This window comes from Scyliorhinus canicula, chromosome 1, assembly GCF_902713615.1.
Source record: "Scyliorhinus canicula chromosome 1, sScyCan1.1, whole genome shotgun sequence".
NCBI classification, from domain to species: domain Eukaryota; kingdom Metazoa; phylum Chordata; class Chondrichthyes; order Carcharhiniformes; family Scyliorhinidae; genus Scyliorhinus; species Scyliorhinus canicula.
The window spans coordinates 4261748-4277813 of record NC_052146.1 but is presented as its reverse complement, the minus strand read 5'-3'; the positions used below and the strand labels follow the sequence as shown (position 1 = coordinate 4277813).

The window sequence follows — 16066 nt, the reverse complement described above, 5'->3', positions numbered from 1 at the left end:
AAAAAGGCAAAGTTACGTACAGTCATTGTAGTCCCTGCAGCACATCGCAAGCATCACAAGGGTACAAGCTATCAGAGGCTTCACTTTAAAAGAAACAGCTAGGGCAAAGATGTATCACACAATCAGTTAGGTAGTTAGATGCAAATTTTTGCAGTCACCCAGCTCAGGGAATCAGTATTTTAATTCCTTAGCCACAAGTGGTGGACTAAATACTACTAAAAACAATGAATTTTGAAAGGAATGCAGTACTTTAATGCCACAATTCATTTAGTCATTTGGAATACAACTTTATTAAGATCACAACTTTATGATCTAAACAAAAAGTTAACAAAAAAGTAGGAATGACATTAACATACAACTTGAAACGATGTATATTGTGATTCTACCTGTATCATAAATTAAATTATGCATACACTCCAATGTTGCAGTCTATCAATACAGTTTTAGTATCAAGTACACAGGTCCAAGTGTGAAGGAAATTGTCATACTGCACACCATTCACTCCCAATTACAACTCCTTTAGCCCCTAAAGATTTAAAGATTATAAGCAGTTTTGTTCAGCTAATTAACTGGCAAACACGCTGCATCACAGGACAGCTGCCTATAAAACTAGGCTGCTGGTGCTCAACTCCAGCCAGGAATTCACAGGTCATCATCTTCGTCTGGCAAAGCAGTGCCTTGAGCAACCTGGAACATTTAAAACAAGAGTCACGCATTTTGAATAAATTGGTCATTTTATCAGATAGGCAGTATTTATGTTCACAAACGGTTCGGGGAAGAGAAATGAAAAGGAGATAGTGAAATCAGTGACATGTCAGCTACATTAGGTCTCCAGGCCAAACCATAACAGGATATAACATAAGGATGCAAGGACAAACAGGAACAATATTTTACATGCAGAACACAAGTCACATTTCCTATTATCTACTGCAGTCAGTTACTTGTATCTCAAAACAGATTACAAAGCAGCAATTTAAAATCAAAATTTCCATTTCCTCAACTGTGAAGTGCAGAATGCCTGATATGTAGCAAGTGACAGGTTTGCAACCTAAAAATGTACTGAATTAGAACAAGAGCCTCAAAAGTGAGTAAATCCACTACTGATCCCCACTTATAAGATCCATAGCCACTAATTGAGTACAAGTTATTTACACTGTACTGAATTTTGTAGGTGTAAATTATTTTGTAGGTGTGTAAATTATGAAACAACATAGTCATATCATTAGTACACACTACCAAAAAAAGAAAAATCACATTACAGGAATTTTTACTGGACAACTTTAAAAAACATTTCCATGGGCAGGACATTAAGTGCATCTAGCCTTGGTTGAATGCGTTATAGTTGAGCTTTGGTATGTAGAGACAGAACCGTGCCCAGAGGTTTCTTGCTTGCAGCCCTTCCAGCATATATTTGACTGCCATAAAGACATTTAACAATAGAATGATTTATTTCTGCCTGATTACCTCGACATGAAAAGTGGCTTGATGTGCAAACAGATCTCTTTAGGTGGATATTTGGCTCGGATTGCGCAAACAAATTGTAAATACTGTACCTTCAGGTCTTCCTCGTACTGTGCTGCTAACGCAGGGTCCATCTGAACCTCTGGTGGTGCCAAAGCCGGCATAGCAACAAACTCCAAATTGGGATCTCCAATAAGTTTCCTGGCAAGCCACAGGAATGGCTTCTCAAAGTTGTAGTTGCTTTTGGCAGAAATATCATAGTACTGCAAAGGAGGAGGAAGATGTCAGTGAACTCCAACACTTCATTTCCACAGTATTAGAATTCAAGCACTTGTGCCTGTTGAAATATCTAATAGACAAACTTCATTGACAAAACTCAGTATACTGAAAAGTCAATGAACAATGAGAACATGCAAGGTATCTTCAATACTTCTGGTTTCAAAAAGACACCTATCACTTTCCAATTTAACAATAATTAATTATTGTTTTGCATTACTGGGGAGTACAGCATTTATTGCCAGTCGCTAACTGCCCAAGAGAGGGTGGTGTGAGCTGCCGCAATCCATGTGGTGTAGGTATAACCAGTGCTGTTAGGGAGAGTTCTAGATGAATGGTGTGGCAGTGCCCCCATGCATCTGCTGAAAGCTTCCTTCTAGGTGGTCATGGAAGGTGCTAAAGCCTTGCTGAGTTGCTGCAGTGCATCTTTGTAGATGGTACACACGGCTGCCATGGTCTGGCGAGGAGAGTAACTACTGAAGGTGATGGATGGGGTATCAATTAAACACGCTGCTTTGTTCTGGATAGCAGTTTCTGGAGCATTGCTTAAGCTGCACTCAACCATGGCAAGTGGAGCATATGCCACCACAATCCTGATTGTGCCTTGTAGATGGTGGATAGGCTTTAGGGAGGCAGGTTTCTCGCCACATCCCAAACTCCAGCCTGTTCTTGTAGCCAAAGTATTTATATGGCTGATCCAGTCCAGTTTCTGGTCAACAGTAACTCACATGTTGATAGCGGCAAATTCAACAATGGTAAAGCCCTTCAATGTCATGGAGAGATGACTGGATTCTCTCACTCATATGATTGCTTGGCACCAATGTTACTGCCACATATCAGCCCAAGTCTGAATGTTGTCCAAATCTTGCTGCATGTGGACATTGACTGCTTCAGTATCAGAGGAGTCACGAGGGTGCTGGATATTGTAATCAGCAAGCATCCCCACTTCTGATCTTGTGATAATAGGAAGGCCACTACCGAGGGACTTCTGTAGTGATGACCTCATTGACTTCAGGTTTGCAGGGACTCCCCGATTCCAGTCTAAAATAGAACCGACAATATTCCTTTCTGATACAAGCAAGGTATGCAAAGCAGAATTGTCAACTGTAGCACTTACCCTCAAATGAGCAATTTCATTGCAGCTATCAGGATTACTGAACGCCTAATGTGTTTTTCACAAGAGCTTAATTTTGAAGAACTTCTTTCCCTCCCAAGATATGTACTATATACGAAACATGCCACATCTCTCCTTGCCAAAAGCCCCATTCTAATGGAACCTTAAGGACACTGATCAAATGCACTGATTGTTTATCTATTTGCAGAATAGTCAACACTGTACAAAGTTGTTACTTAAGAACGAAGAGTAGGCCATCTGGCCCCTCGAGCCTGCTCCACCATTCAATGAGATCATGGCTGATCTTTTGTGGACTCGGCTCCACTTTCCGGCCCGAACACCATAACCCTTAATCCCTTTATTCTTCAAAAAACTATTTACCCTTATCTTAAAAACATTTAATGAAGGAGCCTCAACTGCTTCACTGGGCAAGGAATTCCATAGATTCACAACCCTTTGGGGTGAAGTAGTTCCTCCTAAGGTCAGTCCTAAATCTATTTCCCCTTATTTTGAGGCTATGTCCCCTAGTTCTGCTTTCACCCGACAGTGGAAACAACCTGCCCGCATCTATCCTATCTATTCCCCCTTCATAATTTTATGTTTCTATTAAATCCCTCCTCATCCTTCTAAATTCCAACGAGTACAGTCCCACTCCACCTCAATCTCTCCTCGTAATCCAACCCCTTCAGCTCTGGGATTAACCTCGTGAATCTCCTCTGCACACCCTCCAGTGCCAGTACGTCCTATCTCAGGTAAGGAGTCCAAAACTGAACACAATACTCCAGGTGGAGCGTGGGTTTCCTCCGGATGCTCCGGTTTCCTCCCACAGTCCAAAGATGTGCGGGTTAGGTGGACTGGCCATGCTAAATTGCCCGTAGTGTCCTAAAAAGTAAGGTTAAGGGGTGGGGGGGTTGTTGGGTTACGGGTATAGGCTGGAAGCGTGGGGTGATCATGGCTCGGCGCAACATTGAGGGCCGAAGGGCCTGTTCTGTGCTGTTCTATGTGTGGCCTCACTAACACCGTATACAATTGCAGCATAACCTTCCTAGTCTTAAATTCCATCCATCTAGCAATAAAGGACAAAACTCCATTTGCCTTCTTAATCACCTGTAAACCAACTTCTTGCAACTCATGCACCAGCACACCCAGCAGCATGTTTTAATATTTTATCATTTAAATAATAATCCCTTTTGCTGTTATTCCTACAAAAATGGATAACCTCACATTTGTCAACATTGAATTCCATCTGCCAGACCCTAGCCCCTTCACTTAACCTATCCAAATCCCTCTGCAGACTTCCGGTATCCTCTGCACTTTTTGCTTTACCACTCATTCTAATGTCACCTGCAAACTTGGGACACATTGCACTTGGTCCCCAACTCCAAATCATCTATGTAAATTGTGAACAATTGTGGGCCCAACATTGATCCTTGAGGGACACCACTAGATACTGATTGCCAAGCAGAGAAACACTCATTAATCCCCACTCTTTGCTTTCTATTAATTGACCAATCTCTATCCATGCTACTACTTTACCCTTAACGCCATGCATCTTTATCTTATGCAGCAACCTTTTGCATGGCACCTTGTCAAAAGCTTTCTGGAAATCCAGATATACCACATCCATTGGCTCCCCGTTATCTACCGCACTGGTAATGTCCTCAAAAAATTCCACTAAATTAGTTAGGCATGACCTGCCCTTCATGAACCCATGCTCCGTCTGCCCAATGGGACAATTTCTATCCAGATGCCTCGCTATTTCATCCTCGATGATAGATTCCAGCATCTTCCCTACTACTGAAGTTAAGCTCACTGGCCTATAATTACCCTCTTTCTGTCTACCTCCTTTTTGTAAACAGTGGTGTCACGTTTGCTAATTTCCAATCCGCCAGGATCACCCCAGAGTCTAGTGAATTTTGGTAAATTATCACTAGTGAATTTGCAAATTTCCCTAGCCATCTCTTTTAGCACACTGGGATGCATTCCATCAGGGCCAGGAGACTTGTCTACCTTTAGCCCCATTAGCTTGCTCATCACTACCTCCTTCGTGATAAACCATCTCAAGATCCCCACCTGTCATAGCCTCATTTCTATCAGTCACTGGCATGTTACTTGCATCTTCCACTGTGAAGACCGACCCAAAAAACCGGTTCAGTTCCTCATCTCCCATTATTAAATCTCCCTTCTCATCCTCTAAAGGACCAATATTTACCTTAGCCATTCTGTTTTGTTTTATATATTATTTGTAGAAACTTTTACTATCTGTTTTTATATTCTGAGCAAGTTTATTCTCAATCTATCTTACACTTCTTTATAGCTTTTTTAGTAGCTTTCTGTTGCCCCCTAAAGATTTCCCAGTCCTCTAGTCTCCCACTATTCTTTGCCAGAGTGCAACAGTTTCAAAATTAAAATGATGTCAGATGTGTCAGTTTTTCTCGTCAAAAAATTGGACTCCATTTGAACAATGGAGAGCACACAATTTAGCTTCTAGTTTGAAGGCCCTCATTTTTCTTGCAGAACTGGCGCCAATAAGGAAACAGCAAATGAATTAGCACAAAAGTTCCAAGAGTCAGGGCAAATTACTCTGGCCATCAGCTGTGTTAAATAATTGGCTTCAAATGTAATGGCCAAGTTATCAGCCTGAATGACTGCGGCAAAATTTGGTTCCAACTCCATCTAAGAGTTTGCTGACGACACGACCGTAGTGGGTCGGATCTCAAACAACGATAAGTCAGAATACAGGAGGGAGATAGAGAACCTAATGGAGTGGTGTAACGACAACAATCTCTCTTTCAATGTCAGCAAAACTAGAGCTGGCCATTGACTTCAGGAAGCAAAGTACTGTACACACACCCCTGTCTGCATCAACAGGGCAGAGGTGAAGATGGTTGACAGTTTCAAATTCCTAGGTTTGCACATCAAAAATATGTCTTGACGGCAGTACGGTGGCACAGTGGTTAGCATTGTGCCTCCCGGCACCACGGTCCCAGGTTCGATCCTGGCTCTGGGTCACTGTCCGTGTGGAGTTAGCATTCTCCCAGTGTTTGCGTGGGTTTCGCCCCCACAACCCAAAGATGTGCAGGGTAGGTGGATTGGCCACGCTAAATTGCCCCTTAATTGGAAAAAAATGAATTGGGTATTCTAAATTTATTTTTAAAATCTTTCCTGGTCCACGCAAGTCGACGCTACGACCAAGAAAGCACAGCAGCGCCTATACTTCCTCAGGAAACTAAGGAAATTCGGCATGTCCACATTAATCCGTACCAACTTTTACAGATGTACCATAGAAAGCATCCTATCTGGCTACATCACAGCCTGGGTATGGCAACTGCTCGGTCTAAGACCATGAGAGTTGTGAAGTCCATCACGCTGACCCTCTTCCCATTCATTGACTGTCTACACATCCCACTACCTTTGTAAAGCAAGCAACCTCTCCCACCCGGCTTACTCACTCTTCCAACTTCTCCCATCAGGCAGACGGTACAAAAGTTTGAGAAAACGCACGTACAGAAGAAGAAAAACAGCTTCTTCCTCGCAGTTACCAGACTCCTAAACGACCCTCTTATGGACTGATCTGATTTCTTCACGTATCTTCTCTACCGAGTAGTACTACACTTCTGTATGCTTTACCCAATGCCTGTGTCCACGTACTTACAATATATTTTATTTTGATGTACAGAATGATCAGTCTGAACTGTATGCTGAATACTTTTCACTGTACTGCAGTACAGGTACACGTGACAACAAAATCCTATCGAATAAACCCAATACTGCTTCCTGCCCACATGTGGCTTTCTGTAATCAGCTGACCTTTTTATCTTGTACAGAAAGCTATCAACTGTTTGAAAGGTGACTGAATAGATCCATTTTGAATGCAAGCAGCTTATCTGATCCAGAATGGCTGACACTGAAAATGTTTCTCTGACCTATAACTTTAACTAGTTAGTAGAATTAGTGTAAATAATTAATGTAAATGTTGTATCAATCGAATAGGTTGCATCTTGGGCAGGAATTTTGAAATTGCAGCCCCGAACTCAATATAATCTCATTTATCAGATTTCTGTATTCTTGCCATTTCACCACACCTCAAGTTTGAGGTCAATGATTTTGGAAGGAACAGAGGACTGAAACTCCACCCTCCCACTGGAAGGGTATTTTCTTTATTTGTTTTGTAAAAAAGATGCATTTCAGATAGTAAAACAATAGTGAAAAAAATATTCAATACAACCTGGACTTTTCTTCCAGTGCCAACATTCACTGATTATAATTGGGAAATGTTTTCAATGCCAAAGACATTGACAAAAGCCATACCTGAAGATTTTTCTTCCTGTGGAAGACAATAGATTTTGCCTTCACTTTTCTGTCTTTAATATCAACTTTGTTGCCACACAACACAATGGGGATGTTTTCACACACTCGCACCAAGTCTCTGTGCCAGTTAGGAACATTCTTGTATGTCACGCGCGAGGTTACATCAAACATAATAATGGCACATTGAGCTGTTAAAGAAAGAAGCAGTAAGAACCCAAGACATTCTTTAATGTATACAAAATATTGCATAATCAATAACTGCATAACCTAAACTCTTACCTTGAATGTAGTAACCATCTCGGAGGCCACCAAATTTCTCCTGACCAGCAGTATCCCACACATTAAATCTGATGGGACCTCTGTTAGTATGGAACATTAGTGGGTGAACTTCAACACCCAATGTTGCTGTGAGGGGGTAAACCATAAATTACACTGGCATTAGCATGGAACACAAAACAACGCCCAACACCCACGACTCTGATCAGGTTAAGAGGGTTGATTGCATATGGGCTTCCAAATGGTGTCCATTTAAGTCTTACGGGCAAGCAAAATTATTTCTCTAGGATTAGGGGCAGCACCTATGTAAATATGAAATCAGTTAAGGGACAGAAAGTAGACAGTATGGTCACAGTTGTTTTTGGCTGAAGTGGGCTTGGATATAATTTCCAAATTTGCAGATAACAAAACTCATCGAGGACAACAGACTTCAGGAAGATTGGTGGACTAGGCAGTCAAAATTCAATTCAGACACGAGAAGTGATTCATTTTGGTCGGATGAGATGGGGCAATTAAAACTAAATAGCACAATTTTAAAAGGGTTCAGGAACAAAGGATGCAGGAACACATGCCTTGAGATGGCAGGATAGGTTGAGAAAGCTGTTAAAAGGGCAGATGGAATTCATGACTTTATAAAGAGAATAGCAGAATACAAAAGGAAGTTATGCTAAACCTTTGTGAAAACAACTGTTTCAGCCTCAGCTAGTGTACTCTGTCCCATTCAGGGTGCCACACCTACAGAAGAACTATTAGAATGGCACCAAGGATGAAAGCCCTCTATTACACAGAAATGGCACTGGTAAATTTTGCACGGCAGAAGGAGCAAGGAAGTGGGATTAATTTGATAACTTTTGACAGAATGAATGGTCTTCTTTGGTGATGCATCATTCTATTTATATACTTACCTACATACTTCTTTTCAAACTCGCCAGTCAAGTGGCGCTTCACAAAAGTAGTTTTACCAGTACCACCATCTCCAACAAGTACAAGCTAAAAGAAAGCAAATTAAAATTTACTATTCAGAAGTTGCAAGTGCTTGGGTACTTTCCAAACACACACAAATTAGGATTAGGAGTAAGCCCCTCATGTCTGCACCATCATTCAATATCATGGCTGATCTGCATCTCACACACCACAAAAATCAGAGCACATTTTTATTCATAATCAGAGGCGACACTCGAAGGGATGGTTTGAAGTTATACTATTTTTGCTTGCTAGCATCCAGACGGTTTGATTGGTTTTCCTTTTTGTGAATCTAGGTGGGATAAAGCATCTGCCTAAATGATCCCCAAGTTACTTTTGATAGATCAATATATTGGCCAGTCACTGGTCATAAGCTAGCACATTTTTTTAAATTATAAATGCTGGATTTGCTTTTTCCAGTCAGAAACTGAGTTTCTCACGTAACATTTCCCAACATTAATCCCCCAAAGGCCAGCAATAAAAAAATTAAGAGTAATTTTCTAAAAGTTAACACAAAGGCAGCATTTCAGTTACAGCAAAACAGTTGGCTTCAGGCAACTATTGAAATACCCAGGTTCAGTACAACTAATCACAAAACAGACCATTAAAAAAAATCCCCTGCAACCACCCCTCCCAATATTTAACATTGTCATCCCTATTAAGCACTCATCAAAATTGCAAAATCAAAATTTTTTAAAAATATAAATTTAAGAGTACCCCATTCATTTTTTCCAATTAAGGGGCAATTTAGTGTGGCCAATCCACCTAGCCTGCACATCTTTGGGTTTGGGGGAGAGACCCATGCAAACACAGGGAGAATGTGCAAACTCCACACGGACAGTGACCCAGAGTCAGGATCGAACCTGGGACCTCGGCGCCGTGAGGCAGCAGGGCTAACCCACTGCGCCACCATGCTACCGTCAAAATCAAAGTTGGTGACAGAATCATGGGAATGTGAAATATAAAGAACAATCCTTTGCTTTTGGTTGGGGGCCCCGAAGGTTCAAAATAAATAGGTTGGAACAAAGAATAATGCTTAGAATTTTAATTTGCAGGCAATAATCAATAGAAATTCCGAAATAAACCATTAGCTGATTTATAGACTAGCACTGGATTAAGAATCAAAGTCTGAGGATAGCAAGTGTTTTGATGAACATGGCTGTAAAAGCAGAAGAGCTTCCGCTTTGAAGAGTTGGCAAGACTTTTTAAATGTCAAATTTATCACTCAAGGAAAATGGCACAAAATACACATCGGTCATTATAGTTACAAAATGAATATTGACAATTGCCTGCAAATTAAAATTCCAATCATCATTTTTTGTTCCGACCTACTTATTTTGAATCTTGGGGGGCCTCCAACCAAAAACAAAGGATTGTTCTTTTATTTCACATTCCCTTGATTCTGTCACCAACTTTCATTTTAAGGGCAGAACGGTGGCGCAGTGGGTTAGCACTGTGGCCGCATGGCACCGAGATCCTAGGTTCAATCGCGACTCTGGGTCACCGTCCGTGTGGAGTTTGTACATTCTCCCCATGTTTGCGTGGGTCTGGCCCCAACACAAAGATGTGCGGGCTAGGTAGATTGGCCACGCTAAATTGCCCCTTAATACACTACTGTTATGTATGGTACAAAATTGTGCTTTTATTTAGAGATCCGAAGCCAAACAGTATTCAACTTCATTTCTCAACCCAAAAAAAAATCTAGAACCACTACCCACGTGCAGTAATTTTGATGTAATTTGGTAACTTCAACCTTAGTATGGAGCAACACAGAAATAATATTCATTTACCTTGATCCCAGTACCAGATTCTTACCTTGAACTGGACTTGAGGTTCTCCTTGATCACCCATAGTATCAATTTTTAAAACCTTCAACAGAAGATTACAATTAGTCACAAGTATTTAAATTAATTATATCTATATATTGCTGCATTAAAATGAAAGTTATCTTCAGGCTGGAGTGAAACGTGAGCAAAGAGCCCAAAATCCCAGGTTGGAAAAGAGCTAGAACTGGAAAATGCGTCATAACTTTCCCATTGCCGCCCAGGATGGGAGCTGCCCGGCCCGGCCATCGGGAACCCGGGGATCAGCCGCTCCGGCTCCGGGGATCAGGGCCCAGCCACCCCGCGGTTCGGCCGCTCCGGGGATCAGCCGCTCCGGCCCCGGGGATCAGGGCCCGGCCACCCCGCGGTTCGGCCGCTCCGGCCCCGGGGATCAGGGCCCAGCCACCCCGCGGTTCGGCCGCTCCGGCCCCGGAGATCAGGGCCCGGCCGCCCCGGGGATCAGCCGCTCCGGGCCCAGCCGCCCCGGAGATCAGTCGCTCCGGCCCCGGGGCCCCGCCATCCCGGTGATCAGGGCCCAGCCACCCCGCGGTTCGGCCGCTCCCGCCCCGGGGATCAGGGCCCAGCCGCTCCGGATGCGGGTGGCCCGGGAGCAGCACGGAGGCCCGGGGCTGGCAGAGGCGGTGAACAAAGGAGGAAGAGGCCGGCCCGCCATGTGCTGGCGCCTGGGGCCCGATCCCTCCCTCCCGCCGCCAGCCCGAGCCCCGGGAGAGAGGCCGATCGGCCGGGCAGGCTGAGGGGATGCTGTGCCGGGCGGGAGGGCAGGCCGCCGCCCCTCTCTCTCTCTCCCTGCCGGGCGGCCCGCGCTCCAGGCCGGCGGGCGGGCGGGACCAGGCCCCAGGCCTGAGGGCGGGAAATGGCGCCCAGGCCGCAGTGAGGAGCGGGAATGCGGCCGGCGGGGCGGGGCTGGGAGCGGCGGCGGGAAGCGGTGACCGGTGGGATGTACCGGGGGGAAGTGGAGATGAGGAGGGGGGTGTACCGGGATCCGCTCCCCGGGCCGGACTGAGGCGCTCCGGCCGCCTCCCGCTCTCACCTTCCAGAAGCCTCTCTCACTCAAAATGGACGCTCGAGCCTCAAATAGCCTTCTCAGCGCAGCACGTGACCACCAGCCCAGCGCGGCCCCGCCGAGGGGGCGTGCGCGACCCCGCGACGGGGTGAGGGCGGCGTGCTCGGCCCTGCGGCCAAGCAAGAGGGCGGCGTGCGCGGGCCCGCGGCCAAGGGAGAGGGCGGCGTGCGCGGGCCCGCGGCCAAGAGAGAGAGCGTGCCCACAGTGGGGAGCGAGCGGCGGAGCGGGCATGGAGACAAAAAGAGAATGAGCATGCGCAGTGTGAGATCCATCTTGGCACGTGGGGGGTAGAGAGAGACTGAGCATGCGTACGAAACACCAGACACAGCGGGACTTCGCGCTGCAGAGAGCGAGCATGCGCACTGAGCGCCGGGAGAGTGCGAGAGAGAAACTGACCATGCGCAGTGAGCGCCGGAGAGAGGGAGGCAGCAACAGAAACCGAGCATGCGCACTGAGCACCACAGAGAGAGAGAGAGAGAGAGAGGACAGATCATGCGCACTGAGCGCAGAGAGAGAGAGAAACCGAGGATGCGCAGTGAGCGCAGGAGGGAGCGAGTGGGGGACCGAGCATGCGCAATGCTGCCCTGGGCACATGTTGCCATTTGAGCTACTTGCAGTTTGGTGTCTTCCAGCATCGCTGGTTAGAATCTGTGGCACATGGAGGAAAATCAGAAACTCAGCACACACAATGACGGATATGTTGCAAATAATGTGAGAGACACAAACCCTGTTTCTGGGGGTTGCTGCCTGACCTGCTGTGTGTTTGCAGCATTTTCTGCTTTTATTTTAGTTTCCAGCATCCCCACCGCTCCTCTGCTTTCAGATCATGTTGGAATGTTGCACAACTCTTTTAGGGCATTGAATAAAAATACTGACTCTGTTCCTGTAAGAAGTCTCACAATGCCAGGTTAAAGTTCACCTGATGAAGAAGCGGCGCTCTGAAAGCTAGTGATTTCAAATAAACCTGTTGGCCTTTAACCTGGTGTTGTGAGACTTCTGGGCAGCACGGTAGCATTGTGGATAGCACAATCGCTTCACAGCTCCAGGGTCCCAGGTTCGATTCCGGCTTGGATCACTGTCTGTGCGGAGTCTGCACGTCCTCCCCGTGTGTGCGTGGGTTTCCTCCGGGTGCTCCGGTTTCCTCCCACAGTCCAAAAATGTGCAGATTAGGTGGATTGGACATGATAAATTGCCCTTAGTGTCCAAAATTGCCCTTAGTGTTGGGTGGGGTTTCTGGGTTATGGGGATAAGGTGGAGGTGTTGACCTTGGGTAGGGTGCTCTTTCCAGGAGCCAATGTAGACTTGATGGGCCGAATGGCCTCCTTCTGCACTGTAAATTCTATGAAATTCTTACTGTGCCCAACCCAGTCCACATCGGTTCCTTTAGCCACCAATGCTGCAGGACCTGCTGTGTGAAGCATTTTCTGTTTTCTTTACAGATAGTTGCTCATCTCCCCAAAACAGCCCTGAGTACAATCCGTCCCTCTGCTGGCCCTCTGAATAAACAATTCACCTCCTGCTGCTTCCCTGCCTTTTCTCCCTGTAGCCCTGCACATTCTTTCCTTTCAGATAATGATTCAATTCCCTTTTGAATGTCTCAATGGAATCTGCTTCCATTGCAATCTCAGATAACGCATTCCAGATTGGAACTACTAGCATAACTACGTGTCCGGCCAGGTGGTAGAAGTTTCAGTAGGGGAGCATTTCCGGAACAGTGACCATAATTCAGTAAGATTTAAAGTGTTGGTGGACAAGGATAAGAGTGGTCCTAGGGTGAATGTCCTAAACTGGGGGAAGGCTAATTATAACAATATTAGGCGGGAACTGAAGAACCTAGATTGGGGGCGGATGTTTGAGGGTAAATCAACATCTGACATGTGGGAGGTTTTCAAATGTCAGTTGAAATTAATTCAGGACCGGCACGTTACTGTGAGGAAGAAGGATAAAATACAGCAAATTTTGGGAACCTTGGATAGCGAGAGATATTGTAGGCCTCGTCAAAAAGACAAAGGAGGCATTTATCAGGGCTAGAAGGCTGGGAACAGACGAAGCCTATGTGGAATATAAGGAAAGTAGGAAGGAACTTAAGCAAGGAGTCAGGAGGGCTTAAAGGGGTCACGAAAAGCCATTGGCAAATAGGGTTGAGGAAAATCCCAAGGCTTTTTACATGTACATAAAATGCAAGAGGGTAGCCAGGGAAAGGATTGGCCCACTGAAGGACAGGGGATGGAATCTATGTGTGGAGCCAGAGGAAATGGGTGAGGTACTAAATGAATACTTTGCATCAGTATTCACCAAAGAGAAGGAATTGGTGGATGTTGAATCTGGAGAAGGGTGTGTAGATAGCCTGGGTCACATTGAGATCCAAATAGACGATGTGTTGGGCGTCTTGAAAAATATTAAGATAAGTCCCCAGGGCCTGATGAGATCTACCCAGAATACTGAAGGAGGCTAGAGAGGAAATTGCTGAGGCCTTGACAGAAATCTTTGGACCCTCACTGTCTTCAGGTGATGGACTGGAGTACAGCCAATGTTGTTCCTTTGTTTAAGAAGGGTAGCAAGGATAATCCAGGGAACTACAGGCCGGTGAGCCTTACGTCAATGGTAGGGAAATTACTGGAAAGGATTCTTCGAGACAGGATCTACTCCCATTTGTAAGCAAGTGGACGTATTAGCAAGAGGCAGCACGGTTTTGTGAAGCGGAGGTCATGTCTCACTAACTTGACAGCGTTTTTCGAGGAGGTCACAAAAATGATTGATACAGGTAGGGCAGGAGGTGTTGTCTGTATGCACTTCAGTAAGGCCTTTGACACGGTCCCCCATGGTAGACTGGTACAAAAGGTGAAGTCACAAGGGATCAGAGGTGAGCTGGCAAGGTGGATACAGAACAGGCTAGGTCATAGAAGGCAGAGAGTAGCAATGGAAGGGTGCTTTTCTGATTGAAGGGCTGTGACTAGTGGTGTTCCGCAGAGATCAGTGCTGGGACCTTTGCTGTTCGTAGTATATATAAATGATTTGGAGGAAAATGTAACTGGTCTGATTAGTAAGTTTGCAGACGATACAAAGGTTGGTGGAATTGCGGATAGCGATGAGGACTGTCAGAGGATACAGCAGGATTTAGATTGTTTGGAGATTTGGGCGGAGAAATGGCAGGTGGTGTTTAATCCGGACAAATGGGAGGTAATGCATTTTGGAAGGTCTAATACAGATAGGGAATATACAGTGAATGGTAGAACCCTCAAGAGTATTGACAGTCAGAGAGATCCAGGTGTACAAGTCCACAGGTCACTGAAAGGGACAACACAGGTGGAGAAGGTAGTCAAGAAGGCATACGGCATGCTTGCCTTCATTGGCCGGGGCATTGAGTATAAAAATTGGCAAGTCATGCTGCAGCTGTACAACATGGTACAGAACCTTAGTTAGGCCACACTTGGAGTATAGTGTTCAATTCTGTTCGCCACAGTACCAGAAGGATGTGGAGGCTTTAGAGAGGGTGCAGAAGAGATTTCCCAGGATGTTGCCTGGTATGGAGGGTATTAGCTATGACGCGAGGTTGAATAAACTCGGTTTGTTCTCACTGGAACGACGGAGGTTGAGGGGCGACCTGATAGAGGTCTACAAAATTATGAGGGCATAGACAGGGTGGATAGTCAGAGACTTTTTCCCAGGGTAGAGGGGTCAATTACTGGCGGGCATTGGTTTGCGGTGCGAGGGGCAAGGTTTAGAGGAGATGTACGAGGCAAGTTTTTTACACAGAGGGTTGTGGGTGCCTGGAACTCGCTGCCAGAGGAGGTGGTGGAAGCCGGGACGATAGTGACATTTAAGGGCATCTTGACAAATACATGAATAGGATGGGAATAAAGGAATACAGATCCCGGGTGCAGAAGATTTTAGTTCAGCCGGACAGCTTAGTCGGCGCAGACTTAGAGGGCCAAAGGGCCTGTTCCTGTGCTGTACTTTTCTTTGTTCATTAAGAAGTTTGCCCTCAAATCCTCATTGCATATTTGGCTAATTACCGTAAGACACAGGAGCAGAATTAGGCCACTCAGCCCATCGAGTCTGCTCCGCCATTCAATCATGGCTGATATTTTTCTTATCTCCAATCTCCTGCCTTCTCTCCATAACCCCTGATCGCCTTATTAATCAAGAACCTATCTATCTCTGTCTTAAAGACACTCAGTGATTTGGCCTCCACAGCCTTCTGCGGCAAAGGGTTCCACAGATTCACCACTCTCTGGCTGAAGAAATTCCTCCTCATCTCAGTTTTAAAGGATCGTCCCTTCGGTCTGAGATGGTGCCCTCTGGTTCTAGTTTTCCCTACAAGTGGAAACATCCTCTCCACGTCCACTCTATCCAGGCCTCGCAGTATCCTGTAAGTTTCAATAAGATCCCCCCCCCCGATCCTTCTAAACTCCAACGAGTACAGACCCAGAGTCCTCAACTGTTCCTCATACGACAAGCTGTTCATTCCATGGATCATTTTTGTGAACCTCCTCTGGACCCTTTCCAAGGCCCAGCACATCCTTCCTTAGATATGGGACCCAAAACTGCTCACATACTCCAAATGGGGTCTGACCAGAAAACTGGTCCTACTCTTCCTCTGACCGCCCGTTTACTACTTACATGCTTATAATCCTGTTGGTTATTGTGAAGAAATTGATGACAAAAGTAGGGAGCTTTAGTTGTGCAGGATACTGGTGAGACCACATCTGGAGTCTTCTGTACAGTATTGGTCTCCTTATTGAAGGATGTAAATGC

The 16066-nt window shown here is 45.4% G+C and overlaps 1 protein-coding gene across 1 annotated transcript; it reads right to left on the bottom strand.

Annotated features, from left to right (window-relative positions):
• Nucleotides 1-229: 229 nt before the first annotated feature.
• LOC119969109 (GTP-binding nuclear protein Ran) lies at nt 230-11392 on the bottom strand. Its single transcript, XM_038802356.1, has 7 exons — nt 11276-11392; nt 10217-10270; nt 8344-8428; nt 7442-7567; nt 7163-7350; nt 1554-1724; nt 230-687 (listed from the first exon to the last, which is right to left on the bottom strand). The coding sequence occupies exons 2-7, from the start codon at nt 10250-10252 to the stop codon at nt 643-645; spliced, it is 651 nt and encodes a 216-aa protein (XP_038658284.1). The 5' UTR covers nt 10253-10270; nt 11276-11392; the 3' UTR covers nt 230-642.
• Nucleotides 11393-16066: the final 4674 nt, after the last annotated feature.